The sequence below is a fragment of the Dendropsophus ebraccatus genome, chromosome 1 (genome assembly GCF_027789765.1).
Source record: "Dendropsophus ebraccatus isolate aDenEbr1 chromosome 1, aDenEbr1.pat, whole genome shotgun sequence".
Taxonomy (NCBI): domain Eukaryota; kingdom Metazoa; phylum Chordata; class Amphibia; order Anura; family Hylidae; genus Dendropsophus; species Dendropsophus ebraccatus.
Window position 1 is genome coordinate 63,555,108 of NC_091454.1, and position 16,366 is coordinate 63,571,473.

At 45.6% G+C, this 16,366-nt stretch overlaps 1 protein-coding gene across 2 annotated transcripts in view; it reads left to right on the plus strand.

Annotated features, from left to right (window-relative positions):
- Positions 1 to 1,055: 1,055 nt before the first annotated feature.
- TCERG1 (transcription elongation regulator 1) overlaps positions 1,056 to 16,366 on the plus strand; it is a 39,323-nt gene continuing 24,012 nt past the window's right edge. The window contains exons 1-8 of one of the 2 annotated variants that reach the window (XM_069972056.1): positions 1,056 to 1,459; positions 5,932 to 6,160; positions 6,265 to 6,453; positions 6,718 to 7,045; positions 7,961 to 8,200; positions 9,884 to 9,946; positions 12,900 to 13,100; positions 15,467 to 15,585. In XM_069972056.1, coding sequence (XP_069828157.1) covers positions 1,191 to 1,459; positions 5,932 to 6,160; positions 6,265 to 6,453; positions 6,718 to 7,045; positions 7,961 to 8,200; positions 9,884 to 9,946; positions 12,900 to 13,100; positions 15,467 to 15,585 — 1,638 coding nt within the window. In that variant the 5' untranslated portion in view covers positions 1,056 to 1,190. The remainder of the gene's footprint in view (positions 1,460 to 5,931; positions 6,161 to 6,264; positions 6,454 to 6,717; positions 7,046 to 7,960; positions 8,201 to 9,883; positions 9,947 to 12,899; positions 13,101 to 15,466; positions 15,586 to 16,366) is intronic. The other variant, XM_069972063.1, reaches the window with a different exon arrangement.

The window sequence follows — 16,366 nt, forward strand, 5'->3', positions numbered from 1 at the left end:
GGGTCTGGTGTCTTTATTTGGGGGGTTGTATTTAGGAGGGTCTCGCCTGTGGTCTTTATTTAACAGGGTCTGGTATAAGGTCTTTATTTAGGGGGTCTGTATTTAGTAGGGTCTAGGGTCTTTATTTAAGGGGGGTCTGTATCTAGCAGGGTCTGGGGTCTTTATTTGGGGGTCTGCTCTGTGTTTAGCGGGGTCTGGGGTCTTTATTTAGGGGGGGTCTGTATCTAGCAGGGTCTAGGGTCTTTAGGGGGGGTCTGTATTTAGCACGGTCTAGGGTCTTTATTTGGGGGTCTGCTCTATATTTAGCAGGGTCTAGGGTCTTTATTTAGGGGGGGTCTGTATCTAGCAGGGTCTGGGGTATTTATTTAGGGGGGCTCTGTATTTAGCAGGGTCTGGGGTCTTTATTTGGGGGGGGTCTGTATCTAGCAGGGTCTAGGGTCTTTAGGGGGGTCTGTATTTAGCACGGTCTAGGGTCTTTATTTGGGGGTCTGCTCTATATTTAGCAGGGTCTAGGGTCTAGGGTCTTTATTTAGGGGGGGGTCTGTATCTAGCAGGGTCTGGGGTATTTATTTAGGGGGGCTCTGTATTTAGCAGGGTCTAGGGTCTTTATTTAGGGGGGGTCTGTATCTAGCAGGGTCTGGGGTCTTTATTTAGGGGGGCTCTGTATTTAGCAGGGTCTAGGGTCTTTATTTAGGGGGGTCTGTATCTAGCAGGGTCTGGGGTCTTTATTTGGGGGTCTGCTCTGTATTCATTGATGGATGTGACACGTGGGTCCTAGGTCCTATGCTTTATTTGAAAGCCACGTGCTGCGTTTAGGGGGCGTGTCCTGTGTAAGTGGGCGGGGTATGAGGTCAGACCTGTTGCTTTCTACGTGTCCCTGATATTGATTGTCGCACTTGTTTGCTCAGTGTAGTCCGTGAAGCTGATGTGTACAGAGCCCACCATGAAATAACCGCATACATCAGACGCCATGTACTATCAGCATTCACCATACCTGCAGGGTGATGGAGCCAGTATGGCAGTGCAGGTGGCATAACTCCATGTCAGGACGTATGCGCTGCACAGAACATTAGCGCCAGGCTTGATACACTCTGCCCTCTGCATGTCCCGCACACCTTTCCTCACCTATCATCTTGCATAACGCCGATCTACAAAACACGCAACAAAAGAAGCAAAGGCGGCTTCTGCGCATGCGCTATACAGCCGTCAGCAGAGGGCGCTATATCGCGCACTCATGTGTAACTCGCAGCGCGTATCCTGTCCTTTCTCTCCCGGAAATTGCCGTCCGCTTTAACCCGGAACTTGAAGTGATTGACGTCTGCGTCAGCCAATGGCAGTGGGCGTATGTCAGTCAGGTGGTTTGTCTGTATGTGGGTGGAGAAGCTGTGAGGTTGTCGGTTGTTCCTGTAATGGCGGAACGCGGGGACTCCGATGCCGAGCGATACAATAACGATATTAGGTATGCAGTGCGGGGCGGACCTTGTGTGCTATCAGCCTGCGGCTTGTGGTATACAGCACGTGTATAGGGGCACATGTGTGTATAGTACAGGACTGGCTGTCGTCTGAGCCGGGCACAGGCCGCCACTAACATGCTGTGTGCGGTAATGCAGCCAGTCTGTACTCTGCTCTATGTGCTCGGTGTTATCCAGCTGTCTGTGCAGGGAGTGATGGCGGGTGACATAGGGGACTGTAGATCACTGGAGGCTCCGGGGGAGTGATGGGCAGGCCAGCCTCCTGCAGTCACCCACTGCTTACACTGGGATAGGCCACCCCCATACATGTGCCAGTCATCTCTCTGAGCCATGAAGGACAATGATGGAGATATGTCTGTAATATCCATACAGTCTCAGTGTGGGGGCTGTGCGGAGAGCCCTGCTCATAGCTGCCTGCACAGCCTGGCACAGGTGGCATCCCTACCATAGTGGTCTGCCATGCTGTGTGCCCGCATTTATACATAGTCGTATTCAGTGCAGGTATAAGCAGTGAGCTCCCTCTCTTATTCTTATAGAGGTTGTGCAGCAGCTCAGATGTGTTTAATAACAGACTAGATGGACCATGTGGGCAAAAAAAAAAGATGCCTTAAAGGGGTTATCCAGCGCTACAAAAACATGGCCACTTCCCCCCCCCCCCTTCTCTTGTCTTCAGTTCAGGTGTGGTTTGCAATTAAGTTCCATTTACTTCAATGGAACCAAGTTTCAAACCCCAACATAAAGAATATTGCACACATTAAAGGGGTAGTGCCGCAATAAAGAATTATTGATAGAATAACACACATTACAAAGTTATACAACTTTGTAATGTATGTTATGTCTGTGAATGGCCCCCTTCCCCGTGTTCCACCACCCCCACCCGTGTACCCGGAAGTGTGGTGTGCTATACATTACCTGTCACGTGCCGACACCCGTCTCCGATCTTCAGTCTGCGATGTCGTCTTCGGGCGGCCGGGCCGAATCCCCCCGATCGTCCTGAGTGCCGGCCGCCCTCTTCAGCGTCATCGGCTGCTCAGCCGCGATTGGCTGAGCCAAACTGTGCTCAGCCAATTGCAGCTGAGCATCTGATGACGCTGAAGAGGGCGGCCGGCACTCAGGACGCTCGGAGGGATTCGGCCCGGCCGCCCGAAGACGACATCGCAGACTGAAGATCGGAGACGAGTCGGCACGTGACAGGTATGTATAGCGCACCACACTTCCAGGTACACGGGTGGGGGTGGTGGGACACAGGGAAGGGGGCCATTCACAGACATAACATACATTACAAAGTTGTATAACTTTGTAATGTGTGTTATTCTGTCAATAATTCTTTACCGCCGCACTACCCCTTTAACAGCAAATCCACAATCAAACTGTTTGCTGTAGAAATGCTGTGGGAAAAATGTAGCGTATATGCCCTGTATAGATATATACTATGGCCACATTCACAACTTTGGAACCCCCGGCATCATCATTCATGGAGATGCCATGAGCTCTAAATCTGTTAGATCTCTGCGCTACTGTACTGACTGGAAGTACCCGCTCAGCCAGTCAGTGACTGTATAGTTCTCTCACCACAGTCACTGACTGGCTGAGCGGGCTTTTCTGAGCTGGGTTGTGAAGTCACAGGATCGGGGGACCATGAGCAGTGGTACTGTAGGGGACAGGTAAGTGTCTTTTAATTCTGTTACCACCACCCCCTGCCCTCTGATTCTTTATTTTTATTTTTTTAACCCATTAAAGTGTCAAAGAGGTGTGGCCTAGGGTCTTCTGTGCCTCCTGCTTATTGATATGCAGGCAAGGCTTGACTTACAAACAATCTCTCTCCTATAAGCTGTATTTCTGGCAACACACTTGCAGTGAGTCTGACAAGCTACGCATCTGCTTTATTAGTTCAGCATGCCTACTCTGCTATGGGACACTAGAGCCCGTGTGTGGGGCTTCTACTGGGGTTGGAGTAGGGCTGGGCGATATTGGCCTAAATCAATATCGCGGTTTATCGCACATGTAGTTGCGGTAACGATAATTGGACGATAAATATGACACGCCCCTTTGCAAGCCACACCCACTTAAGGTTAAAAAAAAATGGAACTCACTGAGCAGCAACTCAAGGCAGTGAATTTAGTCTATCATCATTATTATTATTATTTGTCCTTATTAGGGGGTCTCAGCAGAGTTATACAGCTACATACACACAGGAGGGGGACAGATCTCTACATATACACACACACACACACAGGAGGGGGGCAGGTCTCTGTATATACACACAGGAGGGGACAGGTCCCTATATATATATATATATATATATATATATATATAATACACACACACACACACACACGAGGAAGAGGGACAGGCTGCTATATATACACACACAGAGGGGGACAGGTCGCTATATATACACACAGGAGAAAGGGGGACAGGTTGCTATATATACACTATGTACACACAGGATGGGACAGGTCCCCCTTCCTCCTGTGTGTACATAATATATATAAATATATATATATATATATATATATATATATATATATATATATATATATATATGGACCTGTCCTCCATATATATATATGGGCCTGTCCTCCTTCCTCGTGTGTGTGTATAGGGACCTGTCCCCCTTCCTCGTGTGTGTGTATAGGGACCTGTCCCCCTTCCTCCTGTGTGTATAGGGACCTGTCCCCCTTCCTCCTGTGTGTATAGGGACCTGTCCCCCTTCCCCCTGTGTGTATAGGGACCTGTCCCCCTTCCTCCTGTGTGACAGTTCTGCTATTCCAGGTACAGACAGCCTGTGTGCACATGGGGAAACCACTTTCTCCTTTAGCCTCTGCCTGTCAGTGATAAGATCTGGAGCAGCAGAGACGAGTAAGCGGCTCCTCCGTGCAGTAGCTGCCGCTAGTCAGACACTGTCTCTTTCTCTGGCTACAATGCTGCGGCTGCAGAGTGTTGTCTCCTGGAGAGCGGTGCCGGCCAGTTACGGGGGGGGGCTGTGTGAGGCAGAAGCACACAGTAGTAGCTTACCTCCTGAACGCTTCTGCTGTTACACGGAGGGAGATATCTGTGGCAGCGTGACAGTGACTGGAGCCTGGGAACCGCTCTGGCTCCAGGTCACTGCTCTGCGTGCCCTGTTTGAATGGACGGCCCGGCAGTGACTGGAGGGGGAGGGGCAGAGCGGTCACCCCAGCAGAAGCTGTCCGGTCTGTGCTGCGCGCGCTGCCCGGGTAGGGGAGAGCAGGACACCCCGAGGCTGCGGGGCTCAGTGTCTGCCTCTTGGGGGGTCCTGAGAGAGATCAGCCAGATCCCTGGACTGTAGTGTCGGAGCTCAGTGATCCCCCTCCTGTCTGGGGCCTGGGATAAGACTCCTCTCTTCCGCTGCAGCCACGTCCTGCCTGGCTCTGGCATCCCTGCGTCTCTGCACATAAAGCACCCAAAACTGTGAAATACCGCAGATACCGTCCTGGCAAAGTTGAGGTCGGTTAACCGACGCCAGAGACGGTATCGGTATTTTCACGGTATACCGCCCAGCCCTAGGTTGGAGCTTCAAACTGAGTCTTGCTTGCATGTGAGTGAAGGTATCCTGTGCAGATACAGGATGTGAGCACTGAAGAGCACAAGGTTTGAGGTGTCTGCTGCTCTCTGGAAAATTCCTTCAAAGGTATTGTCTGATTGCTGGATGGGCCACTGCAGTAACCCCGAGCCTGACAGCTAAAGGAGTACTGTACTCAGATACCTCTGTCAGTTCCATACAGTTTATAGGGGCAGTGCTGATGCCTGGCATCCTCTCCATTTTAACATTAGACACGGTAGGATGGTGTTTCAAGATTGGTCCCAATGGTGGGGTACACAGCAATCACACTGTACAAAGGTGATGAGTGTTGGTGGGAATTACCATTAAGGCAGGAGCCTTAGGGTTTGTACAAACTACAGAATTTCTGCGGAGAATCCAAATGCATTTCGCCATGCGGCCTCCACTTGAAGTTCCACCCGTCGCATAGACTCAATCATATTTACCAACGAATTCACATGTCAATTCTTTGGGTGGACGGCAGAATCCGCCAGTAAATATCATTGAGTCTAAGGAATGGGCGGAACTTCAAATGGAGGCTGCCAGTTGGAATCCACTTGAAGTCTCCGGAAATTTCATAGTATGCACATACCCTTCCATTATAACCGCTAATAACTGAGAAGAATTCTCTACATACACACTTGCTTCAGCCCTTGCTAAAAAAATATCTGTAGTTGTTGACAAGGATGAGCAGAGACTTTTACATTCATGGTAAAATAGGAGGATTGCAGCAACTTTATTCTTTAGCATCAATATAATAGCTGAAAGAAGGGCTGTACACAGTGCAGTACTTATAAATGTTAGCATCCAGACTATTATAAGGAAGTTAAATATATACAGCTGGTAGCTTTTTAAACATGAAACTGTCAATACTAAATTTACAATGTGTTTTTTCAGGATGGCACAGCAGCAGCCAGCGCTGCGGTTTCGTGGCCCCACACCACCACCTGCTGCTGTTTTGAGGGGTCCTCCTCCTCTTCTGCGCCCACCACCACCTTTTGGCATGATGAGAGGGCCTCCACCGCCTCCACGTCCCCCATTTGGGAGACCTCCCTTTGACCCTAATATGCCACCAATTCCACCACCAGGTGGTATTCCTCCTCCCATGGGGCCTCCGCATCTTCAGGTAAACAAAATCTATAACAATTCATTAAGCAGTTTGAACCAATAAGTAAGTATCTCTGCTTATTGGAAAATAAAAAATAATTTTGATTTTTTTTTTTCACCCAGCGACCCCCCTTTATGCCCCCACATATTGGTGGTATGCCACCACCTGGAATGCTTTTTCCACCTGGAATGCCACCTGTGTCTTCACCTGCCACTGTATCTAATCCCAGTCCAAACACTGCTCCTACGCAAGCCCCAACTTTGCCTCCAACTGAGGAAATATGGGTGGAGAATAAGACACCGGATGGAAAGGTAAGTAAACTAGTTATAATGTTTAAATGGTCAAGTGAATGGAAATGTGGGACTGAGCTGCAGTACAAGGCACAGCAACCACATGATATGTAGAGCTGTGTCTGGTACACATTGTAGATGTGGTGCGGGCTAGAATGTCTTGACTCGATATCATATTCAATTTCATAGTCATAGGAAACCCCTTAAAGTTTATGCCCAGTGTTTTTAGCAGACATGACTCATGCAGCACTCTGCAACACTTTAATTCCTGCATGTTATTTTTAGGCTTATTTCTACAATGCTCGTACCCGTGAATCCGCATGGACAAAGCCTGATGGTGTTAAAGTCATCCAGCAGTCAGAATTGACTCCACTGATGACTGCTCAAGTTCAGACTCAAGCTCAAGTAGTCCAGGCACAAGTGGTTCAAGTGCAAGCAGCTCAAATTCAGGGACAAGGTCAAGTGCAGACCCAGGCTACTCATGCACAGGCTGTCTCAGGTGCCTCTCCAACAACAAGTAGTCCGTCATTAATGGTGTCTTCATCAGCTTCTTCTAGTCAGTCTTCTACAACCAATACTAGCACATCCACTTCCATCTCACAAGTTGTGTCTAGTAAGTATCACTTTAGACTTTTAGGGAGACATTTATCATTCTGTTTGCACTATTTTCTTACTTTGATTTTGAGCATCTCCTAAAAATACACCCGATTTATTAATGGGTTTGCGTTAGTTTTCACCGTTTTTTGTTTTTTTTTTGCACTGGGAGGGGCTGTGGCTTTCTATTAGCTACTTTTTCATTTGATTTATCATCTGTGAATTTTCCCTTTTGTACAAACAATTGCGCAGCAGTACTCTATTTCTACCCTGGTGTAGTTTATTAGCCAAAATGTATCTTTGAGCTGCAGAGTCTTTTTTTTTTTTTAAACTGCACAGAATTTATGATGGCCCGTGCGCCTTTTGATAAATTTTGTGCAGTGTCATACTTCCACCTGTGCAAAATTGTGCAGATGATAATCCCCCCTTAGTTTACTTCTCTTATGGTAGATTTTTATTACAGTATAAAGACACATTTATTTTCAAGTGATTATTCTGAAATGCAGTAGTTGCATACATTTTTCTCAAGAATACAGTACTACTTAATGTGAGCTAAATGGTTTTATTGGGCCAAGTGTTCAGGGCAACTGAACAGGCACAATAATTGTGAAGTGCTAAATGTACTCACTATGAAAGTGTACCACATTGCTTGTGTACATGCTGTTCCATGTGGCCACTATATCACAATAGAGGAATTAACAGTAATGCTAGTATGCATGGTCACCTGTAGGAGGGGGCTCTTTCTGTAGTTGGCTCACAACCAAAGGCTGTTTTAACTTGAGGTCTGTTAGCTGAAGAGAATGGGAAGGCAGATGATGTTTTAGAATAATTCTAAAATAGTTATTGCAGTCTTTACTGACTATTACTAGATGCAAATGAGATTCATTTGTGAAAAGCCAGATCCTAAAAAGTATCCACTCTTTCCTCCATGTAGGTTCTTCAGCAGCTGATCAGTCCCAGAGTATTACTGTGACCTCAACATCCGCTGTCAGTATTGCAGCTTCTCTGCCCACTGTTTCTTCAGTGCAGACTCTTCCTCAGCAGCTGACCCAGACATTGCCACCCACTGTTCCTCATGCTTTGCCACAACCCACAGCAGCAATTCCAGCTTTCCCTCCAGTCATGGTACCCCCGTTTCGTGTTCCTCTTCCTGGCATGCCTATACCACTACCAGGTAATATATTGAATTTGTTTTTATTTAGTGTTAATGTTTGGTGCACTGATCATCTATGTGAACTTCTACGAAGGTAACCTTGTGTCTATTGGAAACTAGGGAAGGAGTGTTAATCAGGAGAGCTTATAATTAAAGCGGTAGTGCGGCGTCTAACTTTTATTTACTAAATAACACACATTACAAAGTTATACAACTTTGTAATGTTTGTTATTTAAGTGAATGGCCCCCTTCCCTGTGTTCCCCCCCCCCCCCCCCCGCCCTGGAAGTGTTGGTGCATTATACTTACGTGTTCGCTGTCGACTCCGTCCCCCATCTTGTGTCGACGACGTCATCTTCAGGAGGCCTGCCGAACCGCTCCAGCCAACCCTCATGCCGGCCCCCCTCTGCCGCGTCATCAGCTGCTCAACCAAGATTGCCTGAGCACAGTTATGCTCAGCCAATCGCGGCTGAGTAGCTGATGACGCGGCAGAGGGCGGCCGGCACTAGGGACGGTCGGAGCGGTTCGGCCGTCCGTCCGAAGATGACATCATTGGCACAAGATGGGGGACGGGGATCGGCAAGAGGCAGGTATGTATAGAGCACTACACTTCCGGGTCTGGTGTGGGTGGGGGGAATCATGGGGAAGGGGGCAATTCACTAACATAACATACATTACAAAGTTGTATAACTTTGTAATATGTGTTATTTAGTGAATAATTGTTTAGCGCCCACTACCCCTTTAACTGTAGGGATATGCAGCATAGGTATACATGGGAAGATAGAAGTAGTCCAGTAGTTAGGGCACAGGTTTAGGGATATAGGCAGTAACAGGAAATTTGACTTGGCATAAAGCAAATCATAAAGATTATGATCAGATATATACTATAGTTTTTCTTCTCAATGTTTTACTGTGGATTGTAGTACTTAAAACATACCTGCAGATGGCAGCGTTGTAAGGTTTGTACTTGCTCAAGAAATCGTGTCCAATATACTGTGGACGTTTCTCTTCACTTTTGTTTTTGACTAGGGGACAGGACCACAGTTGTCTCATCTTAAGGGATCCAAACAGTGTAATCACTGTATTTAGTCCCTTCCTACTAGTGGATATTCCACAATTTTCATTCAGTGAAATATATTGGTGGTTTAATTTAGCCTTCAGTGTATGGACTTATTTGTCTTTAGTATGTCCTTAGTCATACTAGTATGTATGTCCTTAGAGGCAAGTTATCTAGATAGACTGTGAAAAATGATGGATGTTATTCATGTGCATTATGTTCATGTAAAATGGCTCTAGGAAAGTGTTGTTGCCTTTGCATGTGACCCGAGAGTCCATCTCCTTATTGCCTCTTCATAGTTGTTTCTGCCTGGTGGTGTCTGACATAGAAACAATGTGGTCACCTCTTCATATGTTAGTACATCTTGTACATGTAAATGCTGGGAGCTGGAAAAGAGTTCTGAACCTGACTCTTCAGCATGTGAGCTATTGTACTGCAAAACCAAACTAGTCAAGTATATGCTGAAGCTGTCGAGCTGTATATAGCTGTCAGTGAGAGGCATCATTTTTGACCCATGTAGGACTGTATTTCCCTATGGTATCATACAGAATGCTGTTTTTCTATTGCAATAATGCTAAAGCAGTGTCCGCCCCAGTGCTAGCTGACAGTCATAGTCATGTTCAAATCTGTTTACATATCCATTTTACAGGTGTAGCAATGATGCAAATAGTAAGCTGCCCGTATGTAAAGACAGTGGCTACTACCAAAACCGGTAACTTTCTAATACTGTTTCAGTTTGTTCTTGTTTGGCATGGTAGTGAATGCTGCAACATTTTTTTTTATTATTTTTTTTTGATTTCTCACAACCCTTCCCCCATCCAACAGTTGATCAGTATGTTGATTTACAGCCAGATTACACAGACAGATTCATCTGACAGATTTTTGCAGCCAAGGCCAGGAATGGATTTGAAAAGAGGAGAAATCTCAGTCTTTCCTTTATGACCTGTTCTCTGTTTATAGTCTGTTCCTGGCTTTGGCTTCAATGATCTGTCCAATAAATCTGTGTGTGTAATTGGGCCCTTAGGGTCCATTTACACAGAAAGATTATCTGCCAAAGATTTGAAGTCAAAGCCAGGACTGGATTTGAAAAGAGGCGAAATATCAGGCTTTCCTTTATGACCTGTTCCCTGTTTATTGTCTGTTCCTGGCTTTGGCTTCAATTCTTTGGCAGATAATCTGTCAGATAATCTTTCTGTGTAAACGGACCCTTAGTGTGCCTTTACACAGATTATTCTGACAGATCTTTGAAGCCAAAGCCAAGAACAGACTATAAACAGAGAACAGGTCATAAAGAAAAGACTGAGATGTCTCCTCTTTCAAATCCATTCCTGGCTTTGGCTTCAAAAATCTGTCAGATAAATCTGTCTGTGTAAACACACAATTAGATTAGGGGTGTCAAACTCCCAGATCTCCAGCTGTTGCAAAACTAAAATTCCCATTATGTTTGGGCAGCCAAAGCTTGATGGTAATTGTTGTTTTGCAACAGCTGGAGATTTGCGAGTTTCACGCCTGTGACTTAGATCATAGACATTTGTAGATGTTAAAAGGTTCACCTTTTTTAAGCCTTAAGTATTAAAGGTTTAATGTGTATTTGTTATTGCAACACTGCTTAAAGGGGTTATCCAATAAGTGCAGAAAAAATAAAAATGCTCCAAAAGCACGCTTGTGCCCTTGCCAACCCGTCTATTCATGCCCATGTCAGTAATAGATTTTTTTTCCCGCTGCTGCGGTGGGCACAGGTAATATTTTTTTTTTGTCCCAAAAGGAAACTGCAGCTCCCAGCGTTTTAGGCTGCCTACATCACATTCTGGTAACCTCCCTCTCTGCACAGCGTATCTCCTATTGGCTTGAGACCTGTGATGTCAGTGGGGGGCCAGACTTCCTATTACCAAGATATAGCAAGCCATGCTAATTTAGGAGACTTGAGATCACATGTGCCTCATCTCCGATGGGAGGGAGGAACAGAGGAGACTGAGACAAGAGTAGTACTGATGTGGCTGCAGTTCCACAGTATCAGTGGGTGGTTGTCATATGACTGCTTGCAAACGGTGCAGTTATCCTTACTACATCACATCATAAACCAGTGTAATTTGGGATATTAAATTCAGTGCCCCACAATTTTATTTATCTGGATAACCCCTTTAAGTTTTCTTCTAGATTACTTGTAAATGTTGTGGCTTTTCTCCTGCATGTATGTGTTTGTTGACTTAAGAGATCATTCCACTTTCTGAAAGGAATTGAAGATCTGTCATAATCCGGCGAACACTCTATGGTGCCTGGTGGCCACGTGGTCCAATTGCTACCATGGTCTATCCATGAAACTCTTACAACATATGTTGATGGGACAGTCTTACTTATTTTATTTAGAAAGTGGTCTTGACCTTGAGCCAATGTGTCGTTTTATACCTGCCGGCACCATTGTAACTGTAGTAGTAGTCCTGTACAGTGCATTAGTTGTACTAATATTAGTCTGTATATTAACCATGTGTTTTTTCTGTCATACTGGTGTTTTAGTAATGCAGTGACATTGCCATTTATTTAAAAATGCAATCTAGCTACACTTTCATCTTAAAGGAACACTGTCTTTTTATACTTTCTATGTCAAAGTTGAGCCTATATCCTATGATCCAAAAATCAAACAACTGCCACATTTACTTTACGGCTGAGTTTTGTCAGTAAGTCCTTACAGCATTATTACTATACATTGGCATCCAGTCAGAAAGGCATGTCAAAGATAACTATGGCGCACTGCAGTGGGCCCATTTACCTTAATTGTCCTGAAGTGAACCTAGTTAGCAAGTAGGAGAAACAGATTGCTGAACTCAGGGAGACCAGCCAAACGGCAACACTGCCGGCTGCTAGTGAAAGCGCTCAATGCAGTGAAGTCCTAGGTGCATTGCCCCCTTGGAAACATGAGTCTCAAAACACAGGACTAGCCAGATATCCCTCCGGGAAGGACCCAGCCAGGGGGCAGCTCCTGTTAGGAAACCACCAAAACCACCATATTAAGTGGCCCTATAAGTCAGTGTAATGACAAGGGATAAACCCAGGCTAGGTAACCATTCACATACAGCTGTTTCGGGGTGTTGCCCCTCATCAGTGTGGAGCAGGATTCTGGCTAGGTGGGAGGTGTTGTCGTTTGGCTGGTCTCCCTGAGTTCAGCAATCTGTTTTTCTAATGGCTCTACTAGGCATTGCTCCCACCTAGCCAGAATCCTGCTCCACACTGATGAGGGGCAATACCCCGAAACAGCTGTATGTGGATGGTTACCTAGCCTTGGTTTAAAATTGTAACCTGATCAGAACCTTAGATACATGCTACTTATACCTATGTGTGCCGACACTGCATGTTGTTGACATATTCACCACAACTAAGTAACCCAAATATCTCCATGATCCAAATGGCAATAAACTTTTGAGTCAGAGTTGACAATTAAAAGTACTGATTAGATGTGTTACAGGTCATCTTCTCACCCCTTCAGAGGAAACAAAACACCTTTGTTTAGGAGAAAGGGCTAAATAAGTCCCATCCAAATTTGTCAATGTCCCTGCATACTATGTTTTTTCTTTTTGTACAGATGCCTAGCACCAAGTTCACTAACAAAAATCTTGTGTCTACTAATATTTTATATGAAAATTTGCCTAAACTTTTGAAAATATCTCTAGGTGTTTTACCAGGAATTGCCCCTCCAATTGTTCCAATGATTCACCCTCAAGTGGCCCTTGCTGCTTCTCCTGCGACTTTAGCTGGAGCAACCATCGTGTCAGAGTGGTCTGAATATAAAACTGCTGATGGCAAAACGTACTACTATAATAACCGCACTTTGGAATCCACGTGGGACAAACCTCAGGAACTGAAAGAAAAGGGTAAGTGTTGTGATTAAATTTCTCATAAATGGTTAATTGGGTTTAATCCTAACTTATCCTAGTTTGCTTGTTTTCTTTACATAGTGAAATATTCTGCATGTTATATTTGTAGGGTAGAGCAGAGCAAAGCTACAATAAGCTTCACCAAACACACATCTAAAGAATTGATTCCTTAAAAGGGTTATCCAGTGTTAGAAAATCATGGCCACTTTCTTCCCGAGACAGCACCACTCGTCTCCAGTTTGGATGGAGTTTTGCAACTCACTTCCATTAAAGGGAATGGAGCTTAATTGCAAACCAAAGCTGAAGTGGAGACAAGAGTGGGGGTGTCTCGGGAAGAAAGTGGCCGTGTTTTTGTAGCGCTAGATAACCCCTTTAGGGTTTGTTCACACTCACCGGATACGCAGCGTATTTTCTGCTGCGGATCCGCAGCAGATCCGCAGCAGATTTAATTTAAATAACTGAACACAGCATCAAATCTGCACAATCAAATCTGCTGCAGATCTGCTGCGGATCCTGTAGGTGTGAACGCACCCTCAAGGTTATGTTTACACTGAACAAATGGGGCAGAATCCCCACCTACTTCAGTGTCAAATGGCGTCTCTATGGGAGGGCTCGCGTGCCTCAGCTCAAAGAATTGACGTCGAGAGCGGAGGCGCGCGAGCCCTCCCATAGAGACGCTGTTTGACACGGAAGCAGGCGGAGATTTCGCCCCATTTGCTCAGTGTGAACATACCCTTAGACTCAAAAAAAAGTTTCCCCATAGCAGTCTAGAATGTGATTGTGTCTCATTCCCGACTTGTATGGGATTTAGGAATACTAGAAGGAAATTGGTCAGATGTTTTCACATAGTGTAACTTTGCTTAAACCTTGAAGATTTCTGAACTTCTGCTTCTGAATGGGACAATTAGCATTTTATGCAAATGAAAAGCAAGTGCCCATAGGGCGGGGTTGATTACCCCAAATGCCCAGGGTTCCCTACCCGCTATCGCCACTGGCCCCTTTTTCTGCTGCTTTTAGCAATTGCACATTGCCAGTTTATGAACATAATTTACAATAAAGGGAACCAATTGTCTCCAAAGGCTATTAACCTATGTATATACTGTAATAAAGCATGCAGCACTGTAATTGGCCATCGTAATTGGCTTTCCTGGTCTACTCTGTAAGTAAATTTCCTGCACCTTTTGTAAATTACCTTATCTAGGCGTGTGGGCAGTCCTCAGCTCCAAACTAGTCACCGAATCTCTATTCAGGAGTTTGCTGATGGGACCGGTCACAGAAGGACCATCCAGTACATTTCGCTCAGTACCAGTGTCTTCTCTGGGCTGGTACAAGAAACAGCATGCAGAGGCAAATGCACTGTGCATGTCCAGTTCAGAGAATATGCCCAGAGGTGGCATTCCAGATAAATCTTTGTGCCATCGGTGACTACTTGGAAGTTAAGGACTGGCTACATGCCTAGATAAGGATAATTTATATAAGGCAAAGGAAATGTATTAAAGGGGTAGTGCGGCGGTATACAATTATTCACAGAATAACACACATTACAAAGTTATACAACTTTGTAATGTATGTTATGTCTGTGAATGGCCCCCTTCCCCATGTCCCACCACCCCCACCCCTGTACCCGGAAGTGCTCTACGGTGGTGCGCTATACATACCTGTCACGTGCCGACTCGTCTCCGATCTTCAGTCTGCGATGTCGTCTTCGGACGGCCCGGACGCATCCCTCCGAGCGTCCTGAGTACCGGCCGCCCTCTTCAGTGTCATCAGATGCTCAGCCGCGATTGGCTGAGCACAGTTTGGCTCAGCCAATCGCGGCTGAGCAGCTGATGACGCAGCCACGTCATCGGCTGCTCAGCCGCGATTGGCTGAGCACAGTTATGCTCAGCCAATCGCGGCTGAGCAGCCGAAGACGCAGCAGTGGGCGGCCGGCACTCAGGAAGCTCGGAGGGGTTCGGCCGAAGACGACATCGCTGACTGAAGATCGGAGACGAGTCGGCATGTGACAGGTATGTATAGCGCACCACACGGGTGTGGGGGTGGTGGGACATGGGGAAGGGGGCCATTCACAGACATAACATACATTACAAAGTTGTATAACTTTGTAATGTGTGTTATTCTGTGAATAATTGTTTACCGCCGCACTACCCCTTTAAGTTGTTTTTTGGGGTTGATGAGGAAAGCTGATTATGATCACTTTTATGTTTGCAAACCGTGCTACATGCTTTATTACAGTGTATACATGGGTTATGGAGGTGATTGCTTCCCTCTAATATGTTTTTACCTGTGGAGTCTGTGATAAGTTGTTGCAGAACAATATAGATTGATATCCACACTTCATCTATGTCATACGTTTTCTGTAGATAAGGAAGTGGAGAAACTTAAAGAACCTGTTAAGACGGAACCAGCGGCGGAAGAACCCCAACCAATGGAGGCTGAGGAAGAAGTGCCAAAGGAAGAACCTCCCAAGGAAATAAAGGAGGTAAAAGTCTACAACCAAGTCACTTGGTACTGTGCTTTTTAATTACTTTTTGGAGGGGTTGGGGAGTGTGCAGTGTGACTTTCTTGCATGTAGTTGATGTATAGCATTTATATTAGTTGTGGGGTTATCAGCTTAGTGTGCTGTGATCTTTTTCACTTCAGTGTACTGCTTAAGGGGAAACTAACATCAGGTTAGTAGAATAATCTAACCTACCTGCTGGTATGTTCCCTTAGGGCCAAGGATGCTAAGGAAGAAGGTAGTACTCCGTCCTTCATCCTCAGCAACGTTTTCCTGCCAGTTAGGCAGTTCATGTACGTGTGTGGTACTTGACTTGGTGCACCTATCCTCCCGTCCCTCTTTATGAATATTCAGGTGGCTAAAAAGAAGCAACATGAGAAAATATTACTTTACTGAAAGAGTAGTAGATGCTTGAAACAAACTTCCAGCAGTAAATCTACCAACTTAAACATGCCTGGAATAAACGCACATCTATCTTAAAATAATATAAGGGCAGACTAGATGGGCCAGGTGTTCTTTATCTGCCGATAATCTCTTTTTCTGCCGATAATCTGTGGCTCCATGCAGTAATAGGTGACCAGAGTGATGTCACTGCGGAGTTCTGCCCCTATATTCATGAAGAGGGAGCGGATGGGTTGGATCAGTAATTGGGGCGGAGTAATAAAGCATGGAGTTGAAGGAAAACTGTGCTACCTTTGTCATAGCATCCCCGTCTCTATGGGAACATAACAGCAAGTTAAATTCTTTTAACCTCCTGTTAGTT